The sequence below is a fragment of the Alosa pseudoharengus genome, unplaced genomic scaffold, assembly GCF_046254945.1.
Source record: "Alosa pseudoharengus isolate Yale_2024_CS ecotype anadromous, Long Island Sound unplaced genomic scaffold, YU_APseudo_1.1 YU_APseudo_1.1_scf_20, whole genome shotgun sequence".
In the NCBI taxonomy this organism is placed as follows: domain Eukaryota; kingdom Metazoa; phylum Chordata; class Actinopteri; order Clupeiformes; family Clupeidae; genus Alosa; species Alosa pseudoharengus.
Genome location: NW_027468664.1, coordinates 5,558,890 through 5,577,605, shown reverse-complemented (window position 1 = coordinate 5,577,605; position 18,716 = coordinate 5,558,890). Strand labels below are relative to the sequence as shown.

At 42.4% G+C, this 18,716-nt stretch overlaps 1 protein-coding gene and 1 long non-coding RNA gene across 2 annotated transcripts in view; one reads left to right on the top strand and one right to left on the bottom strand.

Annotated features, from left to right (window-relative positions):
• The first annotated feature begins 1,212 nt into the window (after positions 1-1,212).
• lmf2b (lipase maturation factor 2b) lies at positions 1,213-10,601 on the top strand. The gene is made up of 14 exons (XM_076296312.1): positions 1,213-1,408; positions 3,323-3,576; positions 4,118-4,146; positions 4,863-5,050; positions 5,522-5,700; positions 6,206-6,344; positions 6,957-7,091; positions 7,252-7,357; positions 7,581-7,677; positions 7,781-7,963; positions 8,176-8,344; positions 8,436-8,547; positions 9,010-9,118; positions 9,796-10,601. The coding sequence occupies exons 1-14, from the start codon at positions 1,315-1,317 to the stop codon at positions 10,093-10,095; spliced, it is 2,094 nt and encodes a 697-aa protein (XP_076152427.1). The 5' UTR covers positions 1,213-1,314; the 3' UTR covers positions 10,096-10,601.
• Positions 8,244-18,716, bottom strand: part of LOC143135945 (uncharacterized) — a 23,731-nt gene continuing 13,258 nt past the window's right edge. Inside the window, exon 4 of the long non-coding RNA XR_012989254.1 lies at positions 8,244-8,325. This is a non-coding gene — a long non-coding RNA (uncharacterized LOC143135945). The remainder of the gene's footprint in view (positions 8,326-18,716) is intronic.

Sequence of the window (18,716 nt, the reverse complement as noted above, 5' to 3'; positions counted from 1 at the left end):
ACGAAGGCCTGGCTTCTAGTACACTCCAAAGGTGTTTGATGGCATAGAAAAACCTCTGTGGGCCTGTGAGATTCTTCTACACCCAATTCGCCCAACAATATCTTTATTGGTATTTTTTTGTGCACTGGGGTGCAATTATACTGGAACCCAAAAAGGGCTCCCCTGAAAGGTAAACAAAAACTTGGAAGAATATATTTGTCTTGGTATACCGACACATTAAGATTTCTCTTCACTGACCCAAGCCCAACCCCTGAAAACCCTTAATTATACCATTATCCTGTCATATTCTGTTGCAATACATGGGGACAATGCTAATCAAAGGATATTCATATGCATGATATTTCACTGTAAAATTAGGTTCAGTTTTAAGGATATACTTACTTGTATGAACTATAAGGACATATGAGCCAGACAATAATGTCTGGCTCATACCTGTACTACAGGTGTTGAAACAATGCAGCATTTCTGAAGTGTGGAGTGGTTAAACAATACCGAAAAGCTTCCTTGTTTGACCAGGATTGTCAGTTTGTATGTGCATTGCAGATGCAGTGCACCTGTGTCTCATGCTATATAGAGATTGTGTGTTGGCACAGATTCAGATGTCTTCTCTCCTTTGCTTAATCCTGCCTCTTTTCTATAGCAGGAATATCATTGTTTCGTTAGATCAATAGGATTAGTTGAACACTCCCCATATTCACTCTGGCTTGAGGCTTAGATGATCACCAGACCATAGCATGTGACTTGACCACCCACTGCATGCCACACTTTTCAGTATGTGGGAAACCAACACCCTATTATAGGCTATATATATTTAATATACATTTAAATATTTATATTTAAAAATGGAAAACATTTCAGTGGTGACACTGTTGACAGAAACTTCACATGCCATCACCTGTCAGAAAATAGTTGGCCGCTGCAGCAGGAGGCAAAAGCACCAGGACAATTAACCTCAGATGACCTTCCTTCGTCTAGCAGCTGTCAAGACGTGTAGAATGGCCTTCGAAAATCTCACCAGTTATCGCCCTTTAAGCACTTAAATCGTCAATTAAAATCTGATGTAAAATACCCATTTGAAAGTTGAAATCTTTACCGAAAGCACTGAATTGATCTGGTTTACAGTATTGTGCAGTGGCTACATACTTTCTTTTTCGACGTTCAAGGCACTTCACGCATGTGCGACAAGTGCAAACTCCGCCTTCATTCATTTCTGTCCATGCTGGAAAACTTTAGTTTTCCACACAAACTCGGAGGGCCCAATTCCAATATTCAGCGCACATAATTCAAGCGTGAAATAGTGTGACTTTAGCAGAAATGGGAGAAACTGGGCTTCCGCGAGGCATGTTCCTGTGGAGTGTGGCAACCATATACTTGTTTGCATTCGCATCTCTTTACGTCCAAATTCCAGGTAAGTCCATCAAAAGTGACTTACAGTGGCACGTTCTAACGTATTGATAATTACTGAAGTGTTGCGTATTTGTTTCAGGCCGTGTCTGTTTGAAGGGAGAGCACTTGATTAGCAGCGGTTTCATTGAGTCACCGGGCATTATATATTTTTCCCGATCTGGGTGTTGCCCGTGTCGTAGGCTACCAGCTTACAGCAAAAAATAACATGTGTGATTTAGATAAGCCATTTCACGCCAAGTACAGCATATTTCGACAGTATTGCCAATCTCCATATTTTGTTAATTAGGCCGCTGGACTCGATTGGTCTCCATCAGGGAATTTGGGGTTCTCCACTGGTCATGTGCCACGGAGTTGTTGAACAATGAATTTTTGCGGAAGAAACATCAGGTATCCAGCTACACTGTTTGTTAAGGCTCCGTGCTCGTAGTAGGTATGAATGTCGAAATGGTTTAAACGCAGTGCAACAATGTGTCACAAATGGACGAGAAGAGAGATTTTTAACTTTAGAATGTAGGACTGTCGCAAAAAGAGTTTGGTGACCAAATGGAGAGAATGACACTTACTCGTTGGCCCACAATATAGACTATGATGTTGAATGAAATTCACAGGTGAGTTCTATAAGATGCTCTTTTAAGGCATTAGTTCCTTCAGCAATTTACTACGGTATCTGTCCGGTGATGCCGATCTTTGCGCTACGTGTGCATGCGGTTCCCTGGGACGCATGCCAGTTAGTGCTGAGTGGCGCGCACTGGTAACGGCCCGTCATCACTGCACAAAGTTGTTTTTCCCTTGATCTTTTTCCCCCAACAAATTTGAGCTGCTGAAAGTGGTTCCAACTCCTCTTGTATGATGAATAATCGACTTTTTTTATTATTCGTTTTGTATTATACGTTTGTATCAGATAGAGGCAAAGGGTGGAGTTGATAAATCTTTGGGGAATGTGTCCACATTGTCGCTCACTTTTTCCAGTTGTAAGACTGTGTTAACTCTGCTGTGTTCGTAAGATGGTCCCTGGATGACTCACACTTTGGATTGGGCACAATACAGAACTTGTTATACTACTCACCACACTGTAAGCAAACTGGCACACTTGTCATGGCATGTGCTCCAGAAATGTGGAAGTGCAACTGTTGCTTAATGACTTGGCATCTTGATTTACTTTGTGCATCTTGCAGTATGTGCCTATAGAATGAATGTTAATATAGGCTCCATCTGTCTGTCAGTGTCCCAGTTTCAGGATGGGTGCTCTTTTGGTGCTCATTCTTGAGATTGAAATTGCAGTTAATGTGCCCTTTCTAAATATAGTTACCTGCCATTAGTTGCATATGTTGGCAGAACAGTTTGTCTTATGAATTAAAATAATGTCTGACCTTTTTATCTCTTGGTAACCTGACAGAGACATTTATGAAGTTATAATATACTTATCCATACAACTTATACATGGCCATTTTATTCATGTTTAGATTTAGAGCAGACAAGTTTCACCAAATAGAATGACTAAAGTAGATGCTGTGGATGAAATCAGAACCTCTGGGGAGCTATGTTGACCTTGTGGCTACCATCTGCAACCTCATTGGCTTGTAACAGCCAAACCGCAGTCATCATACATTCTGATAGTCACATTGTCTGACTATGTTGTGCTAAACCAAGCACAAGGTACACATCTGACACACCCACATTTTTAGATGCTCAATATGTGACATGTTTGTGAGACGAGTATGTCTGACACCTGATTTCTGTCTGAATGAACCTCACCTCTGACCCTCATCCACAGTACACACACAAACACACACACACACACACACACACACACACACACACACACACACACACACAGAGGCTATATTATAGGATGTTTCACTGAACACAGCATTCACGTACACTGGAATCTCTGTGTCCTTTGTCTTTGCTGCAGGTCTGTATGGGAACGAGGGCATTGTTCCGGTGCGCTTGGTGGTGCCCCAGAGTGACCGGCCCGTGCTGGACCAGCTGCAAGCTTTCCCTACGCTGCTGGTCCTGGGGCCCCAGCTAGGGCTCAACCCCCAGCAGGCCATGGAGCTGGTGTGCCTGCTAGGAGTGCTACTGGCCCTGGCCGCCGTCCTGCTGAGCTCTCTGAGGAACAGCCTGGTCTTTCTGTGTCTGTGGGCGCTCTACTTTTCTCTCTGTCAGGTGTGAGACAATAGCTTATGTTTTCCATGTTCAAAGATATTAAAACTATAGGATATTTAGCAAGCACAGATAGCCTACATCTTGTTTGGATGATTTATGTGGGTTCTACTGCCACTGGAACAAAGCCTCCAACCCCAAACTTGGCAGCTAATATTTATCATAAAAGTAAGACAGTCCTTTACATGCTCCAGAGAAGTAATGGCGGGAAAACATCCACTGTATTGTCTGTTATTTAAATTGTGCAGTCCTCCTGCTTTGCATGTTTGCTGAGGGTTTACGCTTTATTAAAGATGCTTTAGGCAACACTTCCCCCTAGTGGTAGTAATGTTAAAAGACACCACTGGAAGAGGTGGATCACAAAATAATTGCTAGCATAAATCTCCTCTTTATGACTGTTAACAACTTGAGACAACTTGTTCAGATAATAAGGATGTTTGAGGGTGTGCATTTGTGGGTGTATCACTGTCACCAGTTAATTTGGAAAGTTTGAAAATCTTACCCAGCTATGCATGTAAACTCACATTTTTATTGTTATTGGCAGGTTGGTCAAGACTTCCTTCAAAGTCAGTGGTGAGTTAGAAAAAGCATCCAGTGCACTAGCAGTATGTGTTATTTAGAGATTCACTTAAAAGTGTATCATTGGTCATATTGAAGTAATGACACCAGATATTGATAAGCTTCAGAGCACCTTCAGAGCACCCCCACACATGGGTGAAGTTATCTGAAACTTAATAGTTTAACTTCAGTAATTACTGTGAAGATCCATGAGCTTTACTCTGCAGCTAAATTTTTATGATTAATATAGAAACACATAAATATGCATATAATTACTTTAAATAGGTTTTGTGCAACACGAATAGAACAGGCTGTTGAAGTACACTGCAACCAAAGTACAGTTTTTTTGTTTACTTTAAGTGCCGAGGTAGTTCAGGATTTCTGTTTCCTCCATCCAAAAGTCAAGATATATTAATGATACTAGCCCTTGAGTTCCTTTCATCACTCTATAAAGTTACACTCAGGAGGAATGTTGACTATCTGTCACGTGGGAATGTGATAAGATCTATTTTTAGGAGGAGGAATGAAATAAGGGTGTGAACAAGAAGGAAAGTTTCCTTCTTGTTCAGTAATAAGGAAAGATTATTAACAGGTTTGGAATCATTTAAACCAGCAGTGTTATTTTCATGTGCTATAATATGTAGCATCTTGTATCTGAACAGGACTATGGACTAGCATCACACGTCTATTGGCCAAGTCTAACTGTCAGTGTTCTGGTCCTCTCTGCGTAGGGACTCGTTGCTCTTAGAGGCAGGCTTCTTGGCGGTCATAGTGGCTCCTGTTCTGTGTGGCGGCTCTTCCCTGAGGCTCCACGACCCCGTGACCTTCTGGCTGACGCGGTGGCTGCTCTTCAGGGTCACGGTTGGTGCTGGAGTGGCGAAGCTGGCCAGAGGAGGCTCCGAGTGGTGGAGTCTCTCAGGTCAGAGCAGCGTCAATTCACTCAGCACTGAACTAACATCCGTACATGAGCAGCACACAGTAGAGAGCAGCGTCAATTCACTCAGCACTGAACTAACTCTGTCATCTGTACATGAGCAGCACACAGTAGAATTAGAGGAAACCACTGATCACATTTGAGATGAGATGTTCTAATAAACAATCTATAGGTTTTGGCGAGTGTATCCTAAATCATACTTTGCATCTCATAATTCTTAATCATTTGATTTGATTCATATACCTATTGGCCCACTGCATGGCAACATTCAAAAAGCCTACTTTACAGTAACACTAACAGTTTTCAGATGCGTTCATTTCTCAGTCGTAAATGTATAAACTCTTAACTTAACTATAACTCTTCAATTGAAATTGAAATAAGTGAGCCCAAAATTAATGTTTCTGTGTAGCTAATGCTGTTGTCCTTGTTTGCCTGTGTGTGTGTGTTGTGCTGTAGCTCTGTCCCATGTCTTTGAGTCCCAGGGCAGCCCGACCCCGCTGGCCTGGTACTGCCACCAGCTGCCCGCCTGGCTGCTCAGGCTGGGTGTGGTGCTGCTGCTGGAGGCCCAGCTCGTGGTGCCGTTCCTCTTCTTCGCCCCCATCCGCTGCCTGCGGCTCTCCGCTTTTTACCTCCAGGTCTGCTGCGCTCCACTTCACACACTTCGTATGTGTCAATGTGTTTTTATTGGGCTAATGAACGTGTTGTACTCCAACTGAACATTAAGAAATATTAATTTTTTTACCAGGATGTTTTGTGGGTTACTTGTTAAGTTACATGTTAAAGTGTAAGTTCAGTGTAAATTGACCCATAGCCTTGTTGTATAAGCTCACCACATGCAGCCCATCAGAAAAAGAATGAGACAATTTTGGACAACGTAGGCCAAGTTGTGGACAGGCAGCTTAAAGCAGACCTCAATTTACACTGAACTTACACTTTAATGGCATTTTTAAAAGTCATTTCTGAAGCATCTTTTGCAGAAATGGTCTATATATTACTGGCTGAATGAGTTCAGTGTTGTGCATGGACCTGGGTTTGAGTATTGTGCATGGACCTGGGTTTGAGTGTTGTGCATGGACCTGGGTTTGAGTGTTATGCATGGACCTGTGTTTGAGTGTGTGTTTCTCTCTGTGCCCTTTGCAGGTTCTGCTCCAGCTGGGCAGCTTGTTGACGGGGAACCTGAGCGCCATGAGCCTGTTGACCATTGCATTGTGCTTCTCTCTGCTGGACGACGAGCATGTCAGCTCTGGGCAGGGCCCCAAGAAGAAGAAGAAGAGCAAAAGTATGACCTCACAGTAGTGCAGTGCTGCGATGACCTCTCATTGCTCTACACGTAGTGTCCTCTACTAAACGCAACATGGTGGCCCATTGCATGCTTTACAGTACATTTTACATCCACCACAGACCAAGTTCACGGTAACTTCTCTTATTTAGTGAAGAGTCTTTTGAATGCTTTTAAAGAGATAAGTGAATGTTTTCTTTGTACACTGCCTAAAAAATCCCAAAGACCATCAACAGAAAACTAGTTTTTGATGCTGCAGACATCCTCAGTTTTTTCCCTACACTTCTACTACTGCTTTCCAAACCCCTCTTGATAATGAGACGGAAAGTGCCAGGCTCTGCTCCGACCTTGAGCAGGAATGAGTGGGAGTCAGGTAGATGAAGGAGCTCTGCAGTTTGTTTACCCGTTAAGATGGAGCATTTGAACTATGGTAGCCCAGAAATGATACAGTGCCTGAAAAGGGCAATTTAAAACAGTTTGGGGGAGAACTCACCATAGTTTCTCACCAATGCATGACATCGCATGTTTGGTATCACGTTGTCAGGAGTAATTTGTTGGCCTTAGTCATGTACTTGTTCTTACCCTGTCCTGTTTGGTTGATTTTCATTTCAGCTTGGATGCAGTCCATTGGCTCGCTCATTTCACTGTTATTGGAGTTGGGAGTGTTTGCCCTAATCATATACAGTGCTGTGGAGTTGTTCCAGCTGCGGATCGATTGGGAGCAGAAGATTGTGACCTCAAAAACAAGTGAGATGACCTGCATATATTAATATTCATAGAAATCTTTCTTCTACGCCTCCATATTTTTTTTTATTCATTATACTCTTACATTATCAGAGTACATGGCTCCATTGGTGTGGTGAATATAGAAGTGATGTTAACTTCATGTATGTTATTGACCCTGCAGAGTTTACACAGCAGCAGTTTGCTGATGTGCTGAAATTGGTCACAGTGCCCAGTATCTGGGTAGGAGTTTTGTCCCTTACTTGGGAGGTGGTTGCTGCTATGCTCGGGTGAGTCTCTCAGGTGATATCCATGACTTTGCCATCTGATGATGATGATGATGATGATGATGATGATTTTTGTTCTGTTTAATGCCAGAAAGATGTGTTCCTCCTCTCGATTAGGCCCATTTTATTAGATGTCACATATTTGACTCTGTTTGCACAAACACACAAATCAGGGCCCCTGTGTCTGTGGCCCACCTGCTGTTAGTAACTGATTTGGCCATCACAGGTGTGTGTGTGCTCGAGGTGTTCTGTCCAAGCTCTGGGCTCTCATCCAGTGGGCTGTCTTCACTGCACTGGCTGCTGGCATCTTTGCACTAACTCTGGTAGGTAGCCAGTGATGCAGAGCTGACTTGGCATATTTTCAGAATTTGCCTTGGATATTTTTGCAATTGTCAAAGGATACTTTATCTTTTTGATTGATAATAGGTTCCATACACAGCTATGGAGAATGTCTCCAGCAGTAAGATTTTACCAGAGGTGAGGAAAGCATATAACATGATGGAACCCTATGGGTTGGTAGGTGCCTATGGCATCGACCACAACTCCCTCACGGAGGATGGAAGACCAGAAATTGTTATTGAGGGCAGTATGGACCAGCACAAATGGACGGTAAGAGAAAAGCATTGCTGGATTTATTTTAACATTCTTTTCCCATTCATAGTGAAGAGTATGTAGAGAATTAAAATTCATAATAATAATCTCTAGTTAGTTCTGGTCATTCAGTTCATAAATCAAAATGGTTCAAAGAGTGCTGTTCAGAGATTCCCCATGATGCTCCTCTAGCTGACTGAGGTGGTGTTGGTTCTCTCTGCTTCATGTAGGAGATTGAGTTTATGTATAAGCCAGGTAAGGAGAGCAGAGCCCCTCCTCTGGTGACTCCCTATCAGCCACGGCTGGACTGGCAGCTGTGGGAGGCTGCCCACGGGGCGCAGGAGGACAGCCACTGGTTCACAGGCTTGGTGCAGCGGCTCCTACAGGGCAAGAGAGACGGTAAGCATCTATTAAAGTCACCAGGTTGAAATGTACTGCCCTCCTGTGGTTGGAAGTGGGAGAGTCATGGCGTTGCATCTGCTTTTTTCAGTGGTGCGACTGGTCCAGACAGATGATGCTCAGTACCCCTTCAGCCAGACTCCCCCCACGTTCATCAGAGCGGGCCTCTATAAGTACTGGTTCACGGAAGACTCACAGGATGGGTGAGTCATGGAGGAGATTGGCATGGCCTCTTTGGTTTTGTTCCTTTGTTTAATATGTGTTTTTTTTTATTATTTAGAAGAATAAATGCATAATTAGGATCCTAAATCAACAAAGAGGGACATGCCACAAAAAATCAAAGAGGCCCCTCTTTGATTTTTTTTGCCATGTCCCTCTGTTTTTTGTGGCATGCCCACTTTGTTTTTTGTGGCATGCCCTCTTTCCTTTAATTAAGAAGAAAAAAATGCACGGTCATATGAAAATGTAGTGAAAAAAATGACTATAAAAAAATGACCTAAATAACTGTAAAAACAGATTACCTTACAACTTTAAAATAACAGTAAATTCTGGAATGATGCTCCTGTTTTGGCCAGATCTTGGTTAGAGCTACCCACAAGCCCAAACAGTTGGAGCCTGTCCAGTTGCTGGGAGAGAAGCATGTTGTAACAGTTTGTTCCCATTAGTTCCCAGCCACAGCAGTGGTGGAGGAGGCACTTTGTGCAGGAGTTCTACCCTGCAGTGCGCCTGGGAGATCCCGTGCTGGAGAGCATGCTCCGCAGCCATGGGCTGAAGGTAACATTCCATCCACAGAGGATAAACTGCTGCTGTCTTTCTTACATCTGTAAACATGACTCAACTGTTTGTTATTCTAGGTATAGTTGATAGGCCTGCTGTAACACATAGCACAGGCATTCATCATACCCTTAGTTTTGTTTACCAGCAGTTCTATTATGTGTGTATAAAATGATTTGTTGTTTAAACTGCTTTCTGCATCTGGAGACATTCCTGGATGATGGATAACAGCTATGGGCATCTATCCTACCCTACCAAATGTGGAGTCTAAATGTTTGTAATGTAAACCTTTTCCACTTAAATGGGTGTGTTTGTGACCTGTTCTCAATGTAAAGAAACACTTAACCTGTCCTCAAATGCCAATTTTACAAAACGCCCCTGTCAGTGAGACATATTTTGATCTGTTGCCCTGCCTTGAAAACCAAAAGACAACAATTTTATCATCAAAATTCTATAGCTGATGTTTTGTTTTTTAGTAAGGTCCCACCTTTGAAGGTTTTAGAATATCTTATTAGCATAGATTTTAAGAAACATATTTAAGTCTCTATAACACACAGTGCTCTGGCCATTAAAATAGCCTTAGTTGCGGAAATGGCCTTAAATTAAACAAACAAACAAACAAACCCTTAACCTGTCCTCAACTGTAAACTTGACTTGTAAATATGTGTTTGCTGCAGGAGAAGCACCCTGTCCGGGCCATGTCGGACTCCCCGGTGGGCCAGGCCCTGGCGTTGGTCCGGGACCAGGTCAGCCCTCTCTCGGGGCCCCTGGTGCTGCTGGCCCTGCTGGCCACCGTGGCCTCCATCTGTCTGGTCAAGTCCATGATTGGCCAGAAGTCCAAAGGCGTCCCTCCGGAGCCGAGGGGCAAGAAGGGCAAAGAACCCCAGCCAGTCACCGAGAAGAACAAGGGCAAGAAGGACAACTCCGAGGAGAGAGCACAGGACTCTGACCGCAGCCCGCGCAAGAGGAGGAAGTGATCATGAACGTGTTTCCTGATGCCAACCTCCCCAGACCACAAAATAGACACATACGCACACACTCAGGTTCATGCCATGCTATTGGGGGAGGTGTGGGGTCTCTCTTGGGGGAATTTGCTTTGTTTTCAGATTTTGTTTCCTCATTTGTCACGCATCATTCCATTATACTTTTTTTTTGCTGTCAACATTCAAGTTGAGGTGCTGTTACTGCTTCATTGTCTCTTCCTTGTTCACTCGCCCCTCTCCGTTATGGAAGCCTGTATGTAAACACAGATCCAAGTGAATGCTCAGGTCTATTTGTACCAAAGACGGCGTGTGGAAAGGTTGGCTCCTGCTGGCCAGCGTCTCTGCTACTGTTGATTTCCACATGTAGATGGCTGCTGCCTTTATGCTGGATGTACATTTTTTTTTTACTGAACACATTCCTAACTTTGGCCACAAAGTTGTACAACCTTGACAGAAAAACCACCCTCTTGAAAAAATAAATTTGACCTGCTTGTGCTGTTGTTTGTTTTATCGTATTGGGTTTTTCCAGGTGTAATGAAGAGAAATGTGATTGTTTTTCTGTTGAGATGTTGTCACAAAGAATTCATCCATGATTACCCTCTGTTAGGACACTCCTGGCGCTCTGTAATTCATTTTCAGCAATGCAAGATGACTGGTTGTGATGGTCAGTTTCTGACCAAGGCTGATTTTCAGCCGGCTTGACCAATGAAAAGGATCACCTAGAGCGAAAAACAAGTGCTTTTTAGTTCCCCTGAGACGCCAGTGGATTCCTGATGTCATGTGACACAACTGAAATTAGGTTAAGATCTGGCATTCCTTTGCTGCTGTGTAAGGGAGTGTTAGATCAGACTAAAGAAATGAAAGACCTGTGCGTGTTCCACTGTACTGATTTGTTTACTGTTCTAACAAGCAGTGACTAGAGCTGGGGATAGACCCTGAGATCATGAAGATCCAGAGGAGCTGATGGAGGTACTCTGAAGTTCTTTGCTGAGAAACTCTCCTAGTGCGTGAGTTATGATAGTTTTAGTTCAAGATAATTGCTGTGGCTGAATATATTTCCCCAATGGTTGGCTCATTTTTCAGATGTGCTATTTTTATGTTCAGATATATGGCCTGTGAAAGCCAATGGGGAGGATTTAGCCCAGTAAGTAGCATTGTGTTACTCAGGTAGCCTGGAAAATCCAGACCCTGATAATCTAGAATCTCTGTGCTCTCGCGAGAACTCTGGATTTTTTTAGGGTATTACTCAGGCACATTCATGATGGAACATATTGACAGAAACTGTTCACTAGACCAAGTATTGATTTCTCAGTGAAGTTTACAAGTGCCTCAGTTTTACACTTTCCGCTCTAAAGAAGTGGCTGTGTTTGGTGTGTGCAATTGCTATTGCTGATCCATATCTAAACCTTGGTAGATTGTGAATGAAGAAGCTAAATTATGCATATGTATACTAATTATGTAAAGGATAATGGATGACAGCATTCTGGTAGCAAAAGTAAATGCATGTTGAGGTGTTAATGCGGCAGTTATAAATTGCTTTTATTACATCTTTCAATGCATAAAACCAGTTACTGTCTGGCTGTATGTTGAGAGAGGGCATCTCTGACAGAGAGGCCAGTGTGCAATATCACCACCAGAGGGCAGTACACACTATTGCGGTCGTCTATTGCAGTCGTCTCAGTGAAAGCTAAAGTCTGATGGAATAGTACAGTATAGTGTTGGGAATTCTTTTTTTTTTTTTTTAGGGCAACTAAGGGTAGTAAAATCACCAAAATCACACTGATCATCCTTAATGCTTTATTTGTAGCTAAATGAAGAAATGCTTTGGCTGGGGTAATTCACAAAGCAGTAGCCTATTACCTTTAAAACCTTAAAGAGACACCAGGCAACATTTTCGTGTTAATTAATCATCTTCGTAAGTCGGTATATGGTTAAATGACTCATTACGGGGCAAATGAAGGCTCTCTCGCCCGCCTCTACTGCCTGTAGAAAGAATATCCCACTTGCAAGTTCGGTGTATCCTACCCGCCGACCTAAGCAGTATCAGTTTACAGAACAAAGGCAGGCTAACAAAACGCTAGAGATTGTTGCAAACGTGTGTATAATGGCAGAGCCGGCGAAGAAGCAGCGAAAACCCTTGACGGAAGACGCAAAGAAAAGGAAAAGAGCTTCAGACCGAGCGAGGGGGAGTTTCGTAGAGAAAAAGCATCAGGCTTGCCTGGTGTCCCTTTAACCCAAATTTGAGACCTGCGCAAAATCTGAGACTGGAGTGGCTGTGTTCCACCCTGTATCCTCACGAAGGGGTCAATGGTCCTACTATTTCCTATACATAACAGTCCAATCAGAATTTGGGGTTCACCTACTCAGTAGATGACTAAAGTCTTGGCAAACCAATCAGGAATGTGACATCAATCTATCTTTCAAAGCATTTTTGGGTGTTGTTATGGAAACTCACAACCCCAATAACACTCCACAACTGTCACAAAAAAAGACAGCTACCCCCTAAAAAGATCGCATCATGTGTCCAGTGTTGGGGAGTAACGGAATACATGTACCGGCGTTACGTATTCAGAATACAAATTATGAGTAACTGTATTCCGATACAGTTACAAGTTAAATAGTTGGTATTTAGAATACAGTTACATTGTTGAAACCAATGGATTACATGACGATACTTCTCTGTTTCATAAGTTTATTCACTCTCTAAATAAATAAAGGCAACTCAGAAGCTCCTAAAAGCAATCTATGATTTCCATGTTTAAATCCAAGCCCCGCCGTCTTGCACTAGCCTCAAAACGCAGCCAGCGCGCATTATGGACGCGTCATCTGAGACCCTGAAATGACTGTTTGCACAGCAAATTAGGAGTAAAGTAAGTGGAGGTAACTCCTGTTCCTCACTGATCGCGGTTCCTGATGTCTGTTCAAAGGATATTTTCCCAAGTATTAATAGCTCAGGCTACTTCGGCCAATCGGTTACACAGTTTGCTAATCAATAAACAGAGCCTATAGTTCACGTGTTGATTTAGACCTAGGCCTACAATTAAACCAATCTCTAAAATAGGCACTGCATTCTAAGTTTTTTATTCTAACTTAAAATAGCTTTATGGATTATTTTTTTTTCTAATTAGATCTAGCCTACGTTTTAAAATTAATTATATGGTGGAGCCTCTGAAGAATTATTCTTGCGAGTAGGCTAGCATATTTTAACGTGCGGTTTTTGATTGTCATTACGCAATCACGTTCATTTTGAGAGCACTGATATACAGTAGCCTAGACAGTGTTTACATTTACAGGTCATTTGCGTTCCACCTGTCATATGCGCCCCTCACTTGTACTGGGTTGATGCCACCGAAAAATCTCACAGGCACTAATATATTTTCTGGCTAAAGTAGCCTATTTATTTAGTTTGTTTTAATTAGCCTAGTCGCCTGCTGTACAGTAGTTTTAGTGGTCACCTTGCTATTTTAAAGTTGTATCAGGTAGCTTAGTTGACTTTACATTCTCCTATGTGGGCCTAACACTTCAGCCATTTGGAACAGAAGAACACACCAGAATAGGCCTGTTTAGTAGGCCTAAGCAGGATTTGATGGCCGCATTCCTACACTTATAAAATCCAATTCAATGCGGAAGTAATCTAAGTATTCAGAATACGTTACTCAGATTGAGTAACGTAACGGAATACGTTACAGATTACATTTTTGGGCATGTATTCTGTATTCTGTAACCCTCCCAACACTGCATGTGTCATATGTTTCAATACATTCATATATTTTGGAATTCATATTAAGTTAATATATTTGTAATAATTCATATTCTGTGACCTGCGTAATTACTAATAGCCAACTAAGTATTTAGTAATTTCAATATTTGATATTGATTTTTAAACTATTTGGCTACACTTCTATTTAATGTCATTAGGCTATGTATTGGTGGTGTGTAGGTTTAATTGAGTTGCCTGAAAAAATTGCCTGATGATGGTCATCTGACCGAAACGTTGCAATAAAAACCAGTACAATTGCAAATGAAGACCGTGTGCGGGAGCTTCCTACTTTCTTTGACATTGGTGACCCTGTGGTCCTTCTCTGACACACTCGTCCCCAGGAGGTGTGCAATAGCACAACTTTTTTCCGTCAAGGATTCCTGGGACACTGAAAGACCGGGGTGCACAAAACTTGGTGGGCATGTAGCCCCACAAGGATAGCATGGAACCATTGTTTTTCGTTTTGATCACGCCGGACTGGACCCCTGAAAGGCGGGTAGGGTGGACACAGTTTTCTGTGAATATCTCGAAAACCGTAGGGCCTAGGAGGACCACCTTTTTTTTGTATGTTGGCCATATCAACCCATCCCATAACCATTAATTTCATGTATAGCGCCACCTAGTTAAAAATGAAAAAGCAAAAATTAGGTGTTGTAATCACAATATATCTCTGGTTGACAGGTAGCCTGGCGGGCCATCCTATATCATTGAAATGTATAGTCTGGAATCGAACCATTCACCTCGCTTAATCCAAGGGGCGGGCAGAGAATTGTCTTTCAAACTGCCTAGGCATGCAATAGGCCAGCGCTACGACCAAATCTGTATCTGGTCGGCAAAACGGCAAATACATCCTTCTTCGAAAGGAATGACTTAAGTGCATTGTGTTGCTCAACTTTCAAAGAAAAGCACAAGTCCAACTCCTCCAAAGTTGAAGCCAACGCCGATTCAAACAACCGCTCTTCGTTAGCCAAAAAAAAATAGAGTGCTGTAATTGGATAACATCCACGGTGTTAGCCAATAGAAATTCCTATGGTTTGCTACTAGGCGTACAGGCTGAGCAAATTAATTTGCCGCCGCTAGGGTGCGTCTAGATTTCTAGGCTAGCTGACAGGGTCAAAACTGCACGAAATTGAAAGTGTACTGTAGGATCATTATGACACCCTCCGAATGCATGCCAAGTGTCATGGACTTCGTTCATGGGGGGCCATACAATAAATTAATTTATGTGTACATTTAGTGACTGTACACCAACAGAGTTGTCTGTGAATATCTTGAGAACCGTAGGGCCTAGGATGACCAATTTGTTGCATATGTTTGCCTCCACTCCAGGGGCCATGTTAAGCCATTCCATATGCCCACATGTGCATAAACAGATACACACGCACACACACATACATTCACAGTAATCATACATATGACACATACACACACAGTAGACATATGTACGCATGCATGCACATGGCACATGCACACACACAGGCACACACACAAGCACAAGCCAGACCAACAGATACCCTGACTTTGCTGAATTACTGAAGCTAAGCAGGCTTAGTACTTGGATAGTTAGTACTTGGATAAGAGACCTCCTTGGAAGAGTAGGTTCCTGCTGGAAGTGGTGTTGGTGGCTGGCCAGTAGGTGGCACTCTTCCCTGTGGCCAAAAGCCACCAAACAAATATCAATCCCAATGCCCTATTGCAGTGACAGTGACACTGTACTGCAGGAGATGTTTTCCTTTGCATGAATGTTAAATTGAGGTCCTGACTTACCATGGTTGTTAAAGATCCCATGGCACTTATCGCAAAGAGTAGGTGGTTCCCTGATTTGCTGGCTAAATTCCCAACCTGGTTCATTCAATTTGGCCTTGTAATCATCCTTGTAATTGGTTCATTCACTCCTTCACTCTCCACCTGAAACTAGTGTGTAGTAAACATTCTGGTAAATAATGGCTGTTGTGCATATGTGCAGCAACACTTTTGCACAACATGTGCATATATTGAATAGCACACTACACATGCACACACACATACATCACATACAGTACATGCACACACACGACACACACAAACACACACAAAAAAAACTAACTAACATGCAGGCACACACACTCAATAAACACACACAGAAGCACAAATACTGTATACAGAAAAACAACCACACAGTCTGCACACTGTCAATTACAAACACAAAAAAGGAAGGCTTGTATCTCACTGTTTTCTACAAACTATTTGCATAGTGCATTAGAATATTAAATGTGGAAGCAATTAGTTCAAATAAATGGGCTACTAAAAAAACTCGAATGAAATCTTTCTTGGATCATAGAAGAGATAAGTATCTTGCAATTCATTTCTATGATTTTGGTAAGCACACATACTACGAGCAAATATGATATGAGCTAACAAGGACATCTCCCGATGTAAAAGTTTGCCAATGGGTTGCATGCTCTAATGTCAGTAAACGCAAAGTAGGCCTACATGAACTTACTTTCATAGCCTAGGTAAGTTAGCAAAAAAGTAGGCCTACATGAGATAAGGTAAACTCTGGTGTGCGCAGAATTGAGGGTGGCATCTGGCTCAATATTCTGTGCGAGGGACTGTTGTGGTACATGAAATTTCACGATTTCTGATTTTGATGGGAAGACATGATTTGGAAGACATGTTTAGAAAATTGTGCGACAAGCAAAGATTTAGTGTGTAAGCATTTGAAAAAAACTGTAAAGGGCCATGTCAACCCATCCCATAACCATTAATTTCATGTATAGCGCCACCTAGTTAAAAATGAAAAAGCAAAAATGAGGTGTTGTAATCACAATATATCTCTGGCTGACAGGGTCAAAACTGCAGTGTACTGTGTACTGTAGGATCATTATGACACCCTCCGAATGCATGCCAAGTGTCATGGACTTCGTTCATGGGGGGCCATACAATAAATTAATTTATGTGTACATTTAGTGACTGTACACCAACAGAGTTTTCTGTGAATATCTTGAGAACCGTAGGGCCTAGGATGACCAATTTGTTGCATATGTTTGCCTCCACTCCAGGGGCCATGTTAAGCCATTCCATATGCCCACATGTGCATAAACAGATACACACGCACACACACATACATTCACAGTAATCATACATATGACACATACACACACAGTAGACATATGTACGCATGCATGCACATGGCACATGCACACACACAGGCACACACACAAGCACACACACAAGCACACACACAAGCACATGCACGCGCGCGCGCACACACACACACACACACACACACACACACATTGTACATAAACATAAACACATACAAGCACACATGCACACAATTCAAGAATTTTACATTTAGTGACTGTACACCAACAGAGTTGTCTGTGAATATCTTGAGAACCGTAGGGCCTAGGATGACCAATTTGTTGCATATGTTTGCCTCCACTCCAGGGGCCATGTTAAGCCATTCCATATGCCCACATGTGCATAAACAGATACACACGCACACACACATACATTCACAGTAATCATACATATGACACATACACACACAGTAGACATATGTACGCATGCATGCACATGGCACAGGCACACACACAAGCACACACACAAGCACACACACAAGCACATGCACGCGCGCGCGCACACACACACACACACACACACACACACACACACACACACACACACACACACACATTGTACATAAACATAAACACATACACGCACACATGCACACAATTCAAGAATTTTACATTTAGTGACTGTACACCAACAGAGTTGTCTGTGAATATCTTGAGAACCGTAGGGCCTAGGATGACCAATTTGTTGCATATGTTTGCCTCCACTCCAGGGGCCATGTTAAGCCATTCCATATGCCCACATGTGCATAAACAGATACACACGCACACACACATACATTCACAGTAATCATACATATGACACATACACACACAGTAGACATATATACGCATGCATGCACATGGCACATGCACAGACACAAGCACATGCACGCGCGCGCGCACACACACACACACACACACACACACACACATTGTACATAAACATAAACACATACACGCACACATGCACACAATTCAAGAATTTCTCAGAATTATGAACAGGCAAAATAGGGTTGAGGTTGTATAAATCTATGAACTAATCATGTTTTGGTACTTGTTGTCTAGCAGATACCAGTGAGAATTGAGTGTGCATAATGCAATTCAGTGAGACAGTTAGAATCATATATGCCTTTCACTTTTTGTTTTTAGTCAGCAGCCAGACCAACAGATACCCTGACTTTGCTGAATTACTGAAGCTAAGCAGGCTTAGTACTTGGATAGTTAGTACTTGGATAAGAGACCTCCTTGGAAGAGTAGGTTCCTGCTGGAAGTGGTGTTGGTGGCTGGCCAGTAGGTGGCACTCTTCCCTGTGGCCAAAAGCCACCAAACAAATATCAATCCCAATGCCCTATTGCAGTGACAGTGACACTGTACTGCAGGAGATGTTTACCTTTGCATGAATGTTAAATTGAGGTCCTGACTAACCATGATTGTTAAAGATCCCATGGGACTTATCGCAAAGAGTAGGTGGTTCCCTGATTTGCTGGCTAAATTCCCAACCTGGTTCATTCAATTTGGCCTTGTAATCATCCTTGCAATTGGTTCATTCACTCCTTCACTCTCCACCTGAAACTAGTGTGTAGTAAACATTCTGGTAAATAATGGCACTTTTGCACAACATGTGCATATATATATATATATATATATATGTATATATATATATATATTGAATAGCACACTACACATGCACACACCCATACATCACATACATGCACACACACGACACACACAAACACACACAAAAAAAACTA